The 14,259-nt window shown below is 51.5% G+C and overlaps 6 protein-coding genes across 6 annotated transcripts; 2 read left to right on the top strand and 4 right to left on the bottom strand.

Annotated features, from left to right (window-relative positions):
* The first annotated feature begins 794 nt into the window (after window positions 1–794).
* BO94DRAFT_528520 (dienelactone hydrolase) lies at window positions 795–2,593 on the top strand. Its single transcript, XM_025610426.1, has 3 exons — window positions 795–1,081; window positions 1,138–1,575; window positions 1,620–2,593. Exons 1-3 carry the CDS (start codon window positions 835–837, stop codon window positions 2,438–2,440), a joined length of 1,506 nt encoding a protein of 501 aa, XP_025461752.1. The 5' UTR covers window positions 795–834; the 3' UTR covers window positions 2,441–2,593.
* On the bottom strand, window positions 2,587–4,110 carry BO94DRAFT_528515 (D-serine ammonia-lyase DSD1; the record flags this gene model as incomplete). The annotated part of the gene is made up of 4 exons (XM_025610425.1): window positions 3,840–4,110; window positions 3,646–3,762; window positions 3,100–3,585; window positions 2,587–3,018 (listed from the first exon to the last, which is right to left on the bottom strand). Exons 1-4 carry the CDS (start codon window positions 4,008–4,010, stop codon window positions 2,587–2,589), a joined length of 1,206 nt encoding a protein of 401 aa, XP_025461751.1. The 5' UTR covers window positions 4,011–4,110.
* Window positions 4,111–4,199: 89 nt separating this feature from the next.
* Window positions 4,200–6,039, bottom strand: BO94DRAFT_528514 (glutamine synthetase family protein). The gene is made up of 5 exons (XM_025610424.1): window positions 5,462–6,039; window positions 5,155–5,417; window positions 5,057–5,109; window positions 4,333–5,013; window positions 4,200–4,283 (listed from the first exon to the last, which is right to left on the bottom strand). The coding sequence occupies exons 1-5, from the start codon at window positions 5,877–5,879 to the stop codon at window positions 4,253–4,255; spliced, it is 1,446 nt and encodes a 481-aa protein (XP_025461750.1). The 5' UTR covers window positions 5,880–6,039; the 3' UTR covers window positions 4,200–4,252.
* Window positions 6,040–7,804: 1,765 nt separating this feature from the next.
* On the bottom strand, window positions 7,805–8,431 carry BO94DRAFT_330080 (uncharacterized protein). Its single transcript, XM_025606969.1, has one exon. It carries the CDS (start codon window positions 8,266–8,268, stop codon window positions 7,951–7,953), a length of 318 nt encoding a protein of 105 aa, XP_025461749.1. The 5' UTR covers window positions 8,269–8,431; the 3' UTR covers window positions 7,805–7,950.
* Window position 8,432: 1 nt separating this feature from the next.
* On the top strand, window positions 8,433–11,125 carry BO94DRAFT_613549 (uncharacterized protein; the record flags this gene model as incomplete). Its single annotated transcript, XM_025616701.1, has 3 exons — window positions 8,433–9,861; window positions 10,121–10,267; window positions 10,448–11,125. The coding sequence occupies exons 1-3, from the start codon at window positions 8,818–8,820 to the stop codon at window positions 11,123–11,125; spliced, it is 1,869 nt and encodes a 622-aa protein (XP_025461748.1). The 5' UTR covers window positions 8,433–8,817.
* A 769-nt stretch (window positions 11,126–11,894) lies between these two features.
* BO94DRAFT_479377 (HNH endonuclease signature motif containing protein) lies at window positions 11,895–13,232 on the bottom strand (the record flags this gene model as incomplete). The annotated part of the gene is made up of 3 exons (XM_025608743.1): window positions 11,895–12,625; window positions 12,773–12,930; window positions 12,994–13,232. 3 exons carry the CDS (start codon window positions 13,230–13,232, stop codon window positions 11,895–11,897), a joined length of 1,128 nt encoding a protein of 375 aa, XP_025461747.1.
* Between the last annotated feature and the right edge of the window lie 1,027 nt (window positions 13,233–14,259).

The following is a 14,259-nucleotide window of genomic DNA, read 5'->3' as shown; positions in this document are numbered from 1 at the left end:
TTGTCTGTCGATGATGTTGCAAGGTGCATACGGTGTTTTTTTTTCTTTTCATCTGAGGATGATGTTTCCAAAGGCGTTTGTTTACATTGTTAATGAGGGTAGGTAGCAGTGTTGTTGATATTGATAGTCTGATAAAGATAGGTAGAAAGCCACAGCAGCATGATGAAGCAAGTAATGATAATCGTGACTATGAGGATAATGATCGGATGAAAGAACAACACGGCCTCTCTTGTAGTTGAGATCGGATCCGGGACTCCAGGTCCCGGTTCCGTCCTTCGATACTTCCCAGAGTGATCTTCTGTTCCATCTTGAATTCTACATTACTGCCAGAATATGGCCAGCACATACACAGTTATCTATTTGCTTCTTGAACCCAACAATTTCTCTTCTTTGTTTCTATACACTATGTTCTTTTCATTCTCACTACTTACTACATACACAAAGCAGATGAGTGAGGCATCTCGAGTGGTACGTAACCATCCAGGGTCCGGTCACTCTCCATGCATTCGTCCCCCGCACCACTCAGCACCCAGCACATCCACCTGCACCACCACCACCACCACCTCCAATCCCATCTGCATTAGCGGCAGAGATATCCGCCTGACCTGGATCAGCCCACGTCAGATGCATGTCTTGTCACTGTGCCGTTCCTTGTGCAGCCCTGCCCTGTCCGCAGCGTCATGATGACGTAGCCGCCCGTCATGCCCGCCGCGGCTCCACTCTCATACTAGCAATTATCTACACTCGACGCACCCGTCGCATGCTTTTTCCACTCTTGAGCCAGACCATATTCTCGCTATTCCTCTGAATAGAACCTTAATTACCTCCACAGACATGGCCTCCATATCCATAAGCGCCCCCGGCACAGGCGGGTTCATCTACAACAATGCCAACCTGGGCACGTCGCGGCTCTGCATCTCCGCCGAGACCCCGGACTTCGACACACAAACTCTCCGCGCGTGGTCGGACGAGGGCTTCGATGTGGTATATGCTCCGTTTAACAATGGGGGGAAGGAGTACGAAGCTCGATTGAAGTCTGTCAAAGATGGTTTGGGTGTAGGGGATAATTATGCAGTTGTTGGTGAGTTGATGCCACTGTTGATTGGTCATGATTGTGGAGGTTAATGAGAATGGTAGCTTTTGGTGACGCCGCGTCTTATTGTCTGGAATATTACCGTAAATCTACCAACTGCAGTCGTCTCTGCGCCCTCATCGCTTACTATCCCACCACTATCCCCGACACGCGATCGCGATTCCCGTTCTCGGTGCGAGTATTGACCCATCTGGCGGGAGACACGGTGGACGTGGTGACCATTCCCACAGTGATCGGACTGCAGGGAAAGAAACACCGCTCGACGAGACAGATCAACCCGGGAATCGGAACTGGGGAAAGGCTGCAAATCGGGTGGCCGGCGTTCACGTACGAGTCGGTACAGCCTGGATTTGCTGAACATGATCTAGAAGAGTATGATCGGTTGGCGTCGGACCTGGCGTGGAGTCGCACGTTGGGGGTGCTGCGGAAGGCGTTTGGGAAGGACCTGGATCTGGAGGCACGATGGGAGGACCTTATGGAGGGTGAGTTTATTCCTCGACTGTCAGAAGGTTGCTAATTGTTCCAGCACGCTTCTTTTCCATGAACCTTTCTTCCACCATGGAACCATACCTAACCCATCTTCACCCTACACTCACATGCACGCCCACGATGAGCGGTGCCATCGGAACCAATGCGCTGCGTCGTTTCTACGAGCAACACTTCCTGCGCAAGTTGCCTCCGTCCATGCGCTTGCGCCTGATTTCTCGGACTGCTGGAGCGGATCGCATTGTCGATGAGCTTTACGCATCGTTCGAGCATACCCAGGAGATCCCGTGGATGCTTCCCGGTGTTCCTCCCACGAATCGACGAGTAGAGGTTGTCCTGATTAGCATTATGAGTCTGCGCGCCGGCAGACTGTACTCGGAGCATATGTACTGGGACCAGGCCAGCGTGCTGGTCCAGGTGGGACTGCTGGACCCGAAACTGGTCCCCGAGGGTGCACCGGAGGGCGTGGATCGGCTGCCGGTTATTGGACGCGAGGCCGCTCGAAGAATCGTCGAGGAGGATCCTGAGGCAGAGGGCCGGGACTACCACAATCGGCTGATCCGACGGGCCAGGGCCAAGAAGGGCAAGGACAAGGCTCCGGCAGAGGAGTCAGGCACAGAACTCGCCAAGAGTGATGCCGAGAAGCCAGTGGGTGAGAGCAAGGGCAAGAATGTCCAGCGAAATGGACAACAGAATGGCAAGGATACCGACGGACTAGGCAATGATCACAACGGGGTAGGCCAGGAAGAGAAGGAAGGAGAGGAAGAGAAAGATGGAAACGGAGTCGAGCACCAGAAGGGCGAAGCAAAGACCCCGAACCCGGCGGCTGCCACAGTCGAAGACACGAAAAGCGATGATTGAATGCTTTTGCCGGTGATTTTCTATACCCTTGATATCCTTGCGATCTATATAGTGTGCCTTGCAACGTTCGTACCAGCGCCAGTATTCCATAATGACCCCTGTCTATAGCAGTATCAATCCATATCTCTATATAGTATTCATGAACTCTACCACCCCTTCCATGGCACCCACGTCTCCCTAACCACATCCTCCTCATCCACAACATAATACACAAAATGCGCCGCAGCCGTAATACACGCATGCTGACAATACAGCATCACCTTCTGACCAACCCGAAACACTTCCTCCACCTTCTCGGGTCCCTCCGTATCCTTCCCACTGAGTCCAAGAATCCCATGCTCTTGCGACATCCTCGCCACAGACCACTCCGCACGATCCACCACGCGTCCAAATCCGGGGACCTCGCTCGTCTCTTTCGACAGCGCCACCGTACCAGCATTTATCAACGCCTCGTTCCGTCCCGGATACACACTGCACACTTCTGCCAGGATGCGTAGCGCCTGCTCCTCCTCTTTGACTATCCCTGTACATACCTGCTGGAGATCATTCGAGGGGTAGTTTCCTGTATACATTACACACTCATTAGCCTTTCCAGAACAAAGGTGAAGAAAAGGAAAGGTGAAAAACAAACCAGCATGAACCTCCACCTCCACCTCCACCTCCACCTCCACCCCACCATTCAAAAACCCCCTAACCTCCCGAACCACATGCGCCGTGGGCGTAGACCCCACACTCACCACCACTTTTCTCTTCCCCTGAATAAACCTCACAGCCTCCAAAACCCCCCTAACCTCCTCCCCGAGCACCGTCTTCACCTCCTCCTCCCTCCGACACGCATACGAATGTCCCGCATGACAATAAAACCCATACAATTCCACCGCCTTCGATCCCTCAACTCGTCTGACGAGAGCAGGTAATTCATCCGAGGAAAGTTCCACGCCTGCGCGATGCGAGCCGACGTCGATTTTGATGAAGACGGGCCAGGCGGCGATATTTCTCGTGGGGTTTGCAGCGGCGTAGGATTCGAGAATGTCGATGTGTTGGGGGGAGTCGATCATGAGGAGGAGTTTTAGGGTGGGTGTTGTGGTGAGGATGTGCTGGAGGTGGGGGAGGGCGGAGGGGTAGATTGGGAGGCCGTAGAGGGCCTAGATTGATATCAGATATCTTTTTAGTAGGGGTTGGTTTGGTGAGGAGGGGAGGGGTACCTCATCGAGAATACCCTCTTTTGCGAGGGGGAGGACGCCTCGGAGTTCGCTGAGTGTGGAGGCTACGATGCGGCGGTGGGTGCCGTTGGCGAGCATGAGGCGGGTGAGTTCGAGGGACTTTTGGAGTTTGGTTTAGTTAGTGTATGGGGTTGATGTTGGGTGGAAGGAGGGAATGGGGGAAGGGAAGGGTATACTTTGAGGGTTTTCACGTGTGGACGAAATGATAAGCGCAGATCTTTCACATCTTGGAGGAGCTGGTTGATGTTTTTCTCGAGGGTCGGTTTGCTGAGGATTAGAGAGGGGGTGGGGAGGTCGGTGGCCGGACGGCCGATGAAGGACTCGTGGTGTTGAAGGGAGAAGTCCATTGTCTACTAGGTTGTCAAGTCAGGGTTCGGGGTCTAGAATAAGAGGGTTGATTGCAAGGGTGTGCCTGGGAAGGGAGGTTATATATACATAAGTATGGTCTATGACAGGCATATGGTATGTATGAGGGGCCGCGGGGATTCCCGCGGCCCCGCAAGAGATGATACGAGGTCGGATCTACTCCGTACTCCGTCACGATAAAATCACAGTAAATTCGTCTATGGATATCAAGTGCTAAATCATACTATACAGTCTCAATGTATCGCTTAAATTCCCTATAACACTGTTAGCATATGTCAATTGCGTATAAAGTGGATGCCATACCAATCAGTCACCGCCTCCCGCCAAACCCGCAATTCGTGTTCGCGCGTCGCGGTGAAAAACTCCACAAACTCGGGGTCTAGAATCTCCCGCGCAATGCTGTCCGCCGCGTTGAACCGCCGCAGCGCCTCCTCCAGCGTGTTTGGCAGCAGAGCCGCCTTGGTGTTGGTCGATTTGAGCGCGGACACCGGAGGCACCGTGATCTCCAACTTCTTCTCCACACCCCGCCAGCCAGCAGCAAGGATCACGCTAAGCGCGTAGTGGGGATGCAAGTCCGCGCCCGGGATGCGCACTTCGAACCGCGTCGCGCCCGGCTTGCACACTGGCGGTGTGATAATGCGGACCGACGCCATGCGGTCCTCTAGACCCCAGCTGATGTTGACCGGGGCCCAGAAGTTCTCCACCAGGCGCTTGTAGGAGTTGATTGTGGGGGCGAACAGCGGCATGATGTCAGGAAGCGCTTCCAGCACACCCGCGAGGAACTGGCGGCCCAGGTCCGACAGTCCTGCTGCATCGGGCCACGGGGCGTTGGTGTCGGGGGTGTCTCGTGCGAAGAGGTTCTTCCCCTCCAAGTCGCAGAGCGAGACGTGGATGTGTCCGGAGCTACCGGGCTGGCCTTGCATGGGCTTGGCCATGAAGCAGGGGGTGATGCCGTGTTCTACGCCTATCGACTTGGCCAGGAGTCTGTTTCGTTAGCTTGGTTCGAAACTGCAATGGGGTCACATACTTGAACAAGGAAACCTTGTCGGCCATCTCGCTGACGCCGCATACTTTCAGAGCCTGTCTTTATGAGCGCAGTCCATACCCTCGGTCCAGGCAACTCACCGCTTCGTATACACCCGGTCCGCCTTCAGTGTGCCACCCCTCAATGCCACAGTCAAACCGCGCGCTGGTATCGAAGATGTCGTAGAAATATTTCTTGAATGCCACCGGTCGCGTCGCGCTGTAGGAGAAGCTGCCTGCAGTCAAAGGGCGCAGCGCGCCAGGGGCGTTCTTATCGAGAAAGGCGGCGATGTCGCGGGTCTGTGAGGCGTTTGCACCGTATCCGTCTTCGGAGGGGGTCTGAAAATTCATAAACTCCAATTCCACTACAAATGTTAGCCTCACCCAAGAACAAAAGCATTGAGCTTACCTCCAGCCATTCCCTGGCAGTTATTGGCAGACAACTTGTCGCATATCGACTTCAACATGCTCCGGCCATCCGCAGAGACGGGCTTGTCATTCTGAACGAAACGGACCAGGAAGAAGGGAATGTCATCTTCCCAAGGGATGCGACGGAACGAGTTCAGGTCCGGAACGGCAAGAAAGTCCACGTATCCCGAGTCTGCCGGCGCAATCTTCGCATCCGTAGTGTAGAGCACGTCCTGCATGTCCCAACCAAAGACGGCGGAGCTGAATCCGAATCCCTTCTGCACGATGCCCAGGAACTTCTCCTTTGACATTACCTTTCCGCGGAGGATGCCATCGCAGTCGATGCCAGCGACTTTGACTTTGATGTCATTGGCGAGGAGGGTGGGGATTTCCTCTGCCGTAATATTTGAGGGTGCCATTTTGTGTGAAGTTAGAGTTGAATGAGGGTCAAAGTCAGGAAAAAGGCAAATTGCGACGAGAGACGCCTTTAAAGACAGTCAGGAGCAGGCTAGCCAACTTATCGCCATGATTATGACGGAATAGCGCCATTGCGACGATACCGACGGTCGGAGACCGATCTAATCGTAGCTAATGGAAACCGAATGAACCTCTAAAAGTGGTCGAGTTGGAGAAGCTTTGGACCGCGCTGGCGGTTCCGCCCCGGAGCGCGCTGCGGGGAACCGAAGCGCGCTTATCGATAAGACATCGAGGGGCATGAGGGGTACCCGCGATGTAGTATCAAACGACAAGGTTTCCTCCATCCGCGGTCAATTATCACAACAACCAAACAATGGGATGCCGCAGCTCGGAAAATTGTCTACGTGGCTAGGCGAGCACTAATTAGAATGTAACGTATGTTTGCCCGGGGACATATAGATAGAAAATGTGGAAAGGCATGCAGAGTTTTTGAATTATTCTGAGAAAGTTGCGTAACCGAACCCTCTGGAAGCATGCATGGTCGTTGACCTCTCTCAATAGCAAGCTATCATTGTCGATGAAGTATTATATGTTGAACTGTGGTGTTAGTTGATAGTGCTTGCAGATAATGTATGGTAGAGTGGATGAAGCCTAGAATGGTAAACCAAGATCACTTTGACTGATACCGAACGGTTTCCAGTGTTTCAATAAAAGTATTGATTAGGGACACAAATGGGCTGTGAGAACGGTCTCTTACTGTACCCGCCTTGTTGTTCACCACATAATACACGACTTGTCTCGCTACCATCTCCTCTGTTATGCGAGAAAGAAACTTCGATGCGACAAGAGGCTTGCTCAATATCAGTGAGAGATTCGCTCGTACATCACTCACCTCGGAATTTGCCTGAACGCCCATCCTATTGATTCTAGGGGGTGGCTCACGAGTCAACATCATATCACCGAGGAAACAACAATCCTTCATTTTCTGGAGCAGACGGCAATCAGTGCAAAAAGAGAATATGTGACGTATGTAAGTCGAAGGAAAGCGAGGCTGTACGATCGGACTGTCCATCTTGCATATGTATCCTTCTGACTGTAAACTCTCCTGAGTTAACTGTTTCCATGGAATACCTTAATTTCCTCGGTTACCTCTTTACCTTCCCTCCACGGGACGTGAAGCCCGTCAATGTTGGGAGTAGCGCGACTCTGACAAGGTACCCTACTTCAACCATACCTCAAAGCCTACCAAGCTATTGACTATTGAAGACTGACAAGTAAAGCCGTGAAACCGGTTAAACAAAGCCCAGGTACCCCTTGAACCCGACGGGTGTGTGACTAAACACAAGCTGCACGATTCGCGAGACCTGATCAGAAAGGGCGCTCTATTAGTCTACGATCCCCACGATTACGCAGGCGTTGACATCGGACCAAGAATTGAGATTAACGCATTGGAGAATGACAAGTGGACTTGCACTTGTACTTGTTTCCGGGTCCCCTGTCGGGCTCACTTGGGGTGGAGGCCGCCCTGAATTGGTTAATCGCGTCGGGGACCATTTGTCGGACATATTGCTGGTAGTATTTGAAGTACTCCTCAGGCAGTCAAACGCCTGTGGTGTGTGGGTGGGCTCGCTAGTCCTATTTAGATATGACACTTATTTCAGCAAGCTCGGGGAGTTATATCCGGTGAAGCGTCGAAGGCTTGATCTAGAACTTACTGACTGTGAAGGCAACAAGGAGGACTTGAACGTTCTTATGATACGTTTACTTACTCATATGCTATGAGAGATATAAGTTCTGTAGTTGCAAATTGCCATCAGGCGCCAGAATAACAATGAATCATGATATGGTCTCGGCCTCTGGGTTTTGTAGAGCAACAGGATATCAAGTCGTGTGCGGTTCGTGGCTTCTTGGGTTGTTTGGGGTGTGGATCTCAGGAAGAGAAGATTCTATAGAAAGAGGCCATGAAGGGTCTGGTGATGTGCCTGGGTATAAGTAGTGAATGCCCCCCACATAGTCTTCGATGATTTGGAGGTGTTGTCTTTAAGCAAAATTTTCCTTCCCCCATTCACTTCTTTATTTTCCCTGCCACTGCTCTGTTTCCTTCGACTTTTGTCGCCCTCCCTTTCCCAACCTTCCTCCAACAACAACAACCACCATCACCGCCACCACCATCACCTTCACCATTACCATCACCATCACCATCACCATCACCATCACCATCACCATCACCATCACCATCACCATCACCATCACCATCACCATCACCATCACCATCACCATCACCATCACCATCACCATCACCATCACCGTCATCTTCACCGTCATCTTCACCGTCATCTTCATCCTTTGCTTTCTTTCTGTCCCTCGCGTTTTAAACGCGCTATCTGACATCCTTGGTACGTTCACCTCACATCCATAAACGACCTAATTTTTGTTAACGAGAGACAAAAGACTGTCGGCACTTCTTTCACGCGGCCCCTCGTTCTTCTCCCATACCCTGGCATTTGCCTTGGGACACGGCCTCGGCTGGTTCCACTGAAGCATCTGTCTCCTTCTCCTCGTTCTTCTCCCTCACCCTAGCATTTGCCTCGGAACACGGCCTCGGCTGGTTCTGTTAAAGCATCTGTCACCCTCTCTGTGCTTTTCTCGCCAATCTTCGGTCTTTGCCAAAGGGATACGGCTTATAGCTGATTCCCTTACAACATAGCCAGAAAGGAAATGTCGCGTCTCTTCAACAAGGCAGGCTCTTTCGTGAAATTATCAGTCAAGGCCATCAAATATCATGGCTTTGATGAAGACATCGCGATGGCCAACCAAATCGTGACTGATCCTGCAATCAGTCTGTCCCTGTCTTCGTCATTCCTGAAGGTCCGCCAGGGTGTCTCTAAGAACGACGGGCGTGAATACTCTTACTAGAGTGTCACTTTTCACATTGCTCAAATGACAATCGTCTCACTTGACAAGAATAAAGACGAGCTCGTCTACACCTTCAAGTCCGACTCCGACATCAAGGGCGAAGCCGAAACTGCTAACCGGAGCGTTCTCCCAGAGCCAAGTAAGTACCCACTTGCATTGGTAAGACTGCTCAACAAGGTAATTGTTATTACCATGGGTTTGCCATACCACAAGATTTGGGGAAAGCATGCCGATCTGATTTGCCAGGCCCTGGAGGGCGGCAGACTCTCCCTTTCTCAAGGGGAAAATGAATACATCAAGCTCAACCACACAGCCATAAACGAGGAGGCCAAGGAAGAGAACAAGTGCCTGGCTGAGCGCGGATGCAAAGTAAAGGCAGTCGCAGTTGCGGACTGGATTCTCCTGGGAATTTGGCCTCAGGAAGATCGTCCGTTTCGCCTCTACCGAGGCTGCACCTTGGTTCTGCGTGGGAAGAAATTTTTCGACAAGGAACAGGCCAAGGGTTATATGATTCCCGGTGAGAAGGGGGCTCCGGAAGACTGGATGGCCTCAGTGACTGGAGAATCTCTAAAATGGAGATCCTTGATCGATGCTCCTGTGCAGGCCATTCTGAAAAACAATGTCGACACAAAGCTTGTCGATCAAATCCAGGAGGACGACGCTAAGGTCCATCCTGTGTCCAACCATGTGGTCCAGATCGCGATGCTGCAAGCGACGAGGAAGCTCTCCGAACATTGGGGCGAAGAAAACTTCGACATAATGTGTCAAGAGTTTGAAGCGCATGGCGCTACAATCCCCAGTGGAAGTAATAAAAAGCTTCCACTGGCCTCCATGTTCCTCGCCTCTACCCCGCGAGTGAACACACATGATCCTTTGATCAGCTCCCCCACGGATCTCAGTACCCTTGTGCCGACGAAAAAGTGGGGTCTCAACGAAGCACAGCTCCAGGCAACTACCCAGTTGCTTACACACTCTTTCTCCCTCGTGGTTGGACCTCCGGGTACAGGCAAAACGCGAACGATTGCAGCAGCCACAATGTTTATTACGCAGGTCCTGCGCCATGAGTCGGTTAGGAAAGGCCTTAATGGTCGTCCTAGTACCCACTCACGCAGCAGGTGCCGCTGTAATGTCTCAATTGGCCGGTGCATTTGATCATTTTAAGTATGGCCTTGAAAAGCTCATGCGTCTCCGGAGCAGAGCCGATTCCGAAGAGCGTCTTTTTGGTGGAACGACCGAACGTTATGACGATGTTGAGAAAATAATCGCTCTCGCCAAGGAAACTCCTAATAAATACCGTCAGTTCCTCCAGAGAATTGATAGCCTCAAGATTTCCGGCCGGGTGAAAAACGCCTTTGAGGAGTTCAACCAGCAACGGCGCGAGCTTATCAAAGCCGTTATGCGAGACGTTCGTGTTGTGGTCACCCTGCCACTAAATTGCAAGGAGATGCTCCGACGCGAATTCAACCCCCAATTCGTCATATTTGACGAAGCAAGTTTCTTCCGCGACCCGGAAATTTTCAGCGTCCTTGGTCAACTAAGAGCGGACGCCCGGGTGCTCTTCGTTGGTGACCACAAGCAGTTGTCACCCCCAATTTTCACTCGTCCTGGTCAGACGGCACGGGCTAAATCAGCCTTCGAGCGTCTGGTGGACAAGAAATACCATCAAACGCTCCTAAATATCTCGTACAGGTCTCACCATATCATATACCACTCGACCTCAGCGGCCTATTACAAGGGCAAAGTCCGCACAGTCCGCGACAGGCCCTCCACCAACGTTTGCCAGGAAAATCCTCTGCTGGTCACGTTGGGCAATGAAACCTGGACTCTGCCAGGCCTATCCCACTTCCTCCATCTCGCGCATGTCAGCAATGACACCAAGAAGGATTTCTCTGGATCCTTGTACCACCCGCGGGAAGCCGAGCTGGGGATCGCATTGGCTCGAAGCCTCATTGACAGAGGGTTTCGCGATGTCCTTATTATATCACCATATAAGGCCCAGGTTGCCTTGGTGAAGAAATTATGGGAGCAGAGGTATCCCAACGCAATGCCAATCCCGAGAGCCCAGACCGTTGACGCTTCCCAAGGGTCAGAAGCTCCGGCCGTGATCGTCCTGATCACGCGCAATTTTGGCTCCGCCGGCTTCCTCCAATCGACAAAGCGGACCAATCTCATGCTGTCTAGAGCTCGCACTGCCCAGTATGTTGTGGGGAATTGGGCCTGGGTTGGCGGTAAGAGCTTCAAAGATGGGGGCAAATTCCACGCCTACTCAGATGACGCGGATAAGGTCTTGGACAAGCGGACTGAATACTCCGTCTCTCCAAAATTAGTCTAGATGATGCTTTGCGCAAGTCCACCGCCATGGGTTCGGTAGGAAAGGCCTTGATGGTCATCCTAGTGCCGACCCATGCAGCAGGTAGGACGCGAGGGTTATTGGAACTGGGGGGAAGAGAGACATACAAAGTGTATTTATACATCTTCGGTGACACATTAATCAATTGTTTACAATCCTAGTTACTTCCCAATCTTGAAATTATATGTCGGCACGTCTTTTAGAGATGTCCTTGTCAATCAGTGCTCCCCTATTCACGCCATACTATTGGCGCTATGTGGGAAGATAGTATTATTGCAGGTGATACATATGTAGCTTGGATCACAGGAAGACTTGACCTGTAGAGGATGCATGTCTGCATGGTTGGATTTACTTCTTCAGTGTAAACTTACGTGTCGGTTCCTCTATTACATAGTCTGCTTCGCATTGCTCAGCCGGACATTTTCACGCACACTGGAACGACCAGATCCTACGCGGGTTTGGATAATAAAACAATTTATGGAATTCTAGATAAGTTAACACATCGGTACAAGCGACTACGGCCCCAGCGACCCTTCTAAGAAACATTGGTATTACGGCAACCCAAGATGAGAGGTGAGCTCTCTTCGCCCGCCTGCTCTTCCTTCACTAGCCGTCCCCTCTTATCCTCATGACAAACATCTTGGGGCCTGGGCAGCCTGGATAGTTTGGAGCCCGGTCGATTTCCACGGATTGGGATGTTCTCTATGGGAGTATTTTCCATACCCCGAAGTCTGAGGTCTTCCACAGTCAGTTATTCCCAAGCTTCTCCCTCTGGGGTACCCTGGGAGTCTTCTGCTTCCTCTCCCTCTTCCTCCTCATCCACTTCCATCTCGCTATCCCAGTCAGAATCCTCTTCATATAAACCAAACGCGGTAGCACGTCTGAAAGACATATATGGGTCGGGGAAAAGTTCTTCGTCAGTCGCGTAAGCGGCACCACTGAGGGCAAGGACCCGATGTAGGACCCACTGCATGTTGAGCAGCTCCATGGATGGAAGGGGGTGACCCATCGGGTCACCGGTCTTGAAGGTGAGAATGTCCCCAGAGCATAGTTTCGTGTCCGTGACATTATTGAACAGCACGGTTTTATATTGATCATTCGTGCTGGAGAGATTGCGAGGAAAAGGATCGGGGACTGCAGTTAATGGCACTTGCTTGCGGTATTTATGCTTCGGCAGCCAGAAAAATTGTACTTCGAGTTGCCTTTCATCCTCACTCAGGGACAGAGGTTTCAGGGCAAACGCTGCCTTTTCCCATAATTTATGGGCATTATTAACCATGCATATTAGATTAGAACATGTTTCTGTTCCATCTGAGCCTAAAAACCGGTTCTTCCAAGCCTTGACTTGTTGTGGGGTCCAGAAACACTGCAAACATTTCCAGAAGTCGCGGAGTCCCTCTATATTCTTGCCGAGGCTTTTGGGGAAAATATGTGCAACTTCAACTGGTATAGTGCAACCGGTGAGAATACACGTGTCATTATCTCGCTCCTTGCACTTGGTTGCATTAGTAAAAATTGACCCGATTGTGTTTTATAATTATTTAGCTTACTAGCTTTTTTGCACGACAAGCCGACTGCCTCAGTGATAGAGCAGTGGGTTCATTTGTAGGACTTGCCGTCACAGAAGACGATGCCCTAAGGCCTGCTCAGCTGTTTGCTTTCCGGCCCTTTTAGAAGCTTTTCGTAGATCTGAAGCAAGCCGGCGCTTCTTAGTTGGAGGCTCTTCTGTCTCTGTTTCTTCGTCTTCAGAAGGCTCTCCCAAGTCTTCATTGGACCCTGCAGTACGTCTAGCCCGAACTCCCCCTGGTACCGTATTAGCTTAAGCCTGTTTATATGGCCAACCGATCTACTTACAAGCTTTGATAGATTTCGCTCTCTCCTTAGTATTCGACAGAGAGCAGGATATAATACTGGAGACGGACAACGGACCCCGCTCAAAGCCTGTGACAAGCTCCTCTAGTGTAGAGAGATCTGCAAACCACAAGCAAGCCCATCCGATCGAATCAATTACTTCTATTTCCATAATGGTAGACAGCCGTGTGATCAGGTCACGTCGCCGTGGGTCAAGGAGCTCGTCTGCAGGGCCCATGGTAGCCGAATAGGCTTGATTGGAGATAGGAGAGGTAGATTGTGGGGTGGAAGAGGGTGTCGACATCACGATAATTGGCACCAGATTACGCCGTGTGCCAGCGGAGGACGACGAGATAATGACACCGGCTTACGCCGTGTGCCACAAGATGAGGCGACGATGGAATAATGACACCAGCTCACGCCGTGTGCCAGCGGGGCGAGAGTAACGAGGGGATATTAGCACCAGCCTGCGCCGTGTGCTACGGGGGAGTCCAAACGAAGATTAAACCGATAGAGGTGATCGAGAGCTGCAGTGAAACACGAGTTGGAACAGTAGGGGGGTCGTGAGAGGAGAGCAAAGCAACGAGCAGAGGAGAAGGGGAAGTTACTGCGGATAAGAACAATGCGAGCTCTGGGGGGGAGAATGTTTGCAACAGACAAGGATGGGTCAAGAAGTAGCTGTCTAAGCCCCAGGGAAAATGCAGGTCTTAAACAAGCAAAGGTGGGAGATGGTACATATTTATGAGGAATCTTTTAGGAAAGAAGCAGTCAGGACGGATGATGTGATGATAGAGTGATACTTGCCTAGGAAGTCGGTAATGGGAAGTAATGAACCATAAATAGTGACGTCGCGGAGCAGGGGCGACCACACGCCCCTTAGGGACCAGCGCTCTCCTACGACTAGGGTGAGAACCTCACATATAAGTCCTGGCCTTTTGCCAGATAGCCGAGTTGTAAACTGGTAGAACTCTATGGCTTAAAGCGCACTAAGTCGGACCCTGAAACTAGATGGGATACGCTGGCGTATACCTCTACCCGGAACAGCAGGACTCTATGGAGGAACGGCGCGCCCTACCAGGTGGTGGTAGAGCGCCCTCCTCGATGTGGCTTAGGAGATTCTAGCTAGACCACGTACTTAGTTAAGCGTAGCTAGAGACCGCGAGTATGAAAGACCCCCGAGGCCCCATAGGGCCTGAGATCCTTGGACACCTCGCAACGTTCGAATGCCACCCTACATTCACGCGAATCGCAACAGTATAGTATAC

This window comes from Aspergillus sclerotioniger, assembly GCF_003184525.1.
Source record: "Aspergillus sclerotioniger CBS 115572 chromosome Unknown BO94scaffold_50, whole genome shotgun sequence".
Lineage (NCBI taxonomy): Eukaryota > Fungi > Ascomycota > Eurotiomycetes > Eurotiales > Aspergillaceae > Aspergillus > Aspergillus sclerotioniger.
Note: the sequence above shows the minus strand (reverse complement) of the source record. Positions and strands in the feature narration are given on the sequence as shown.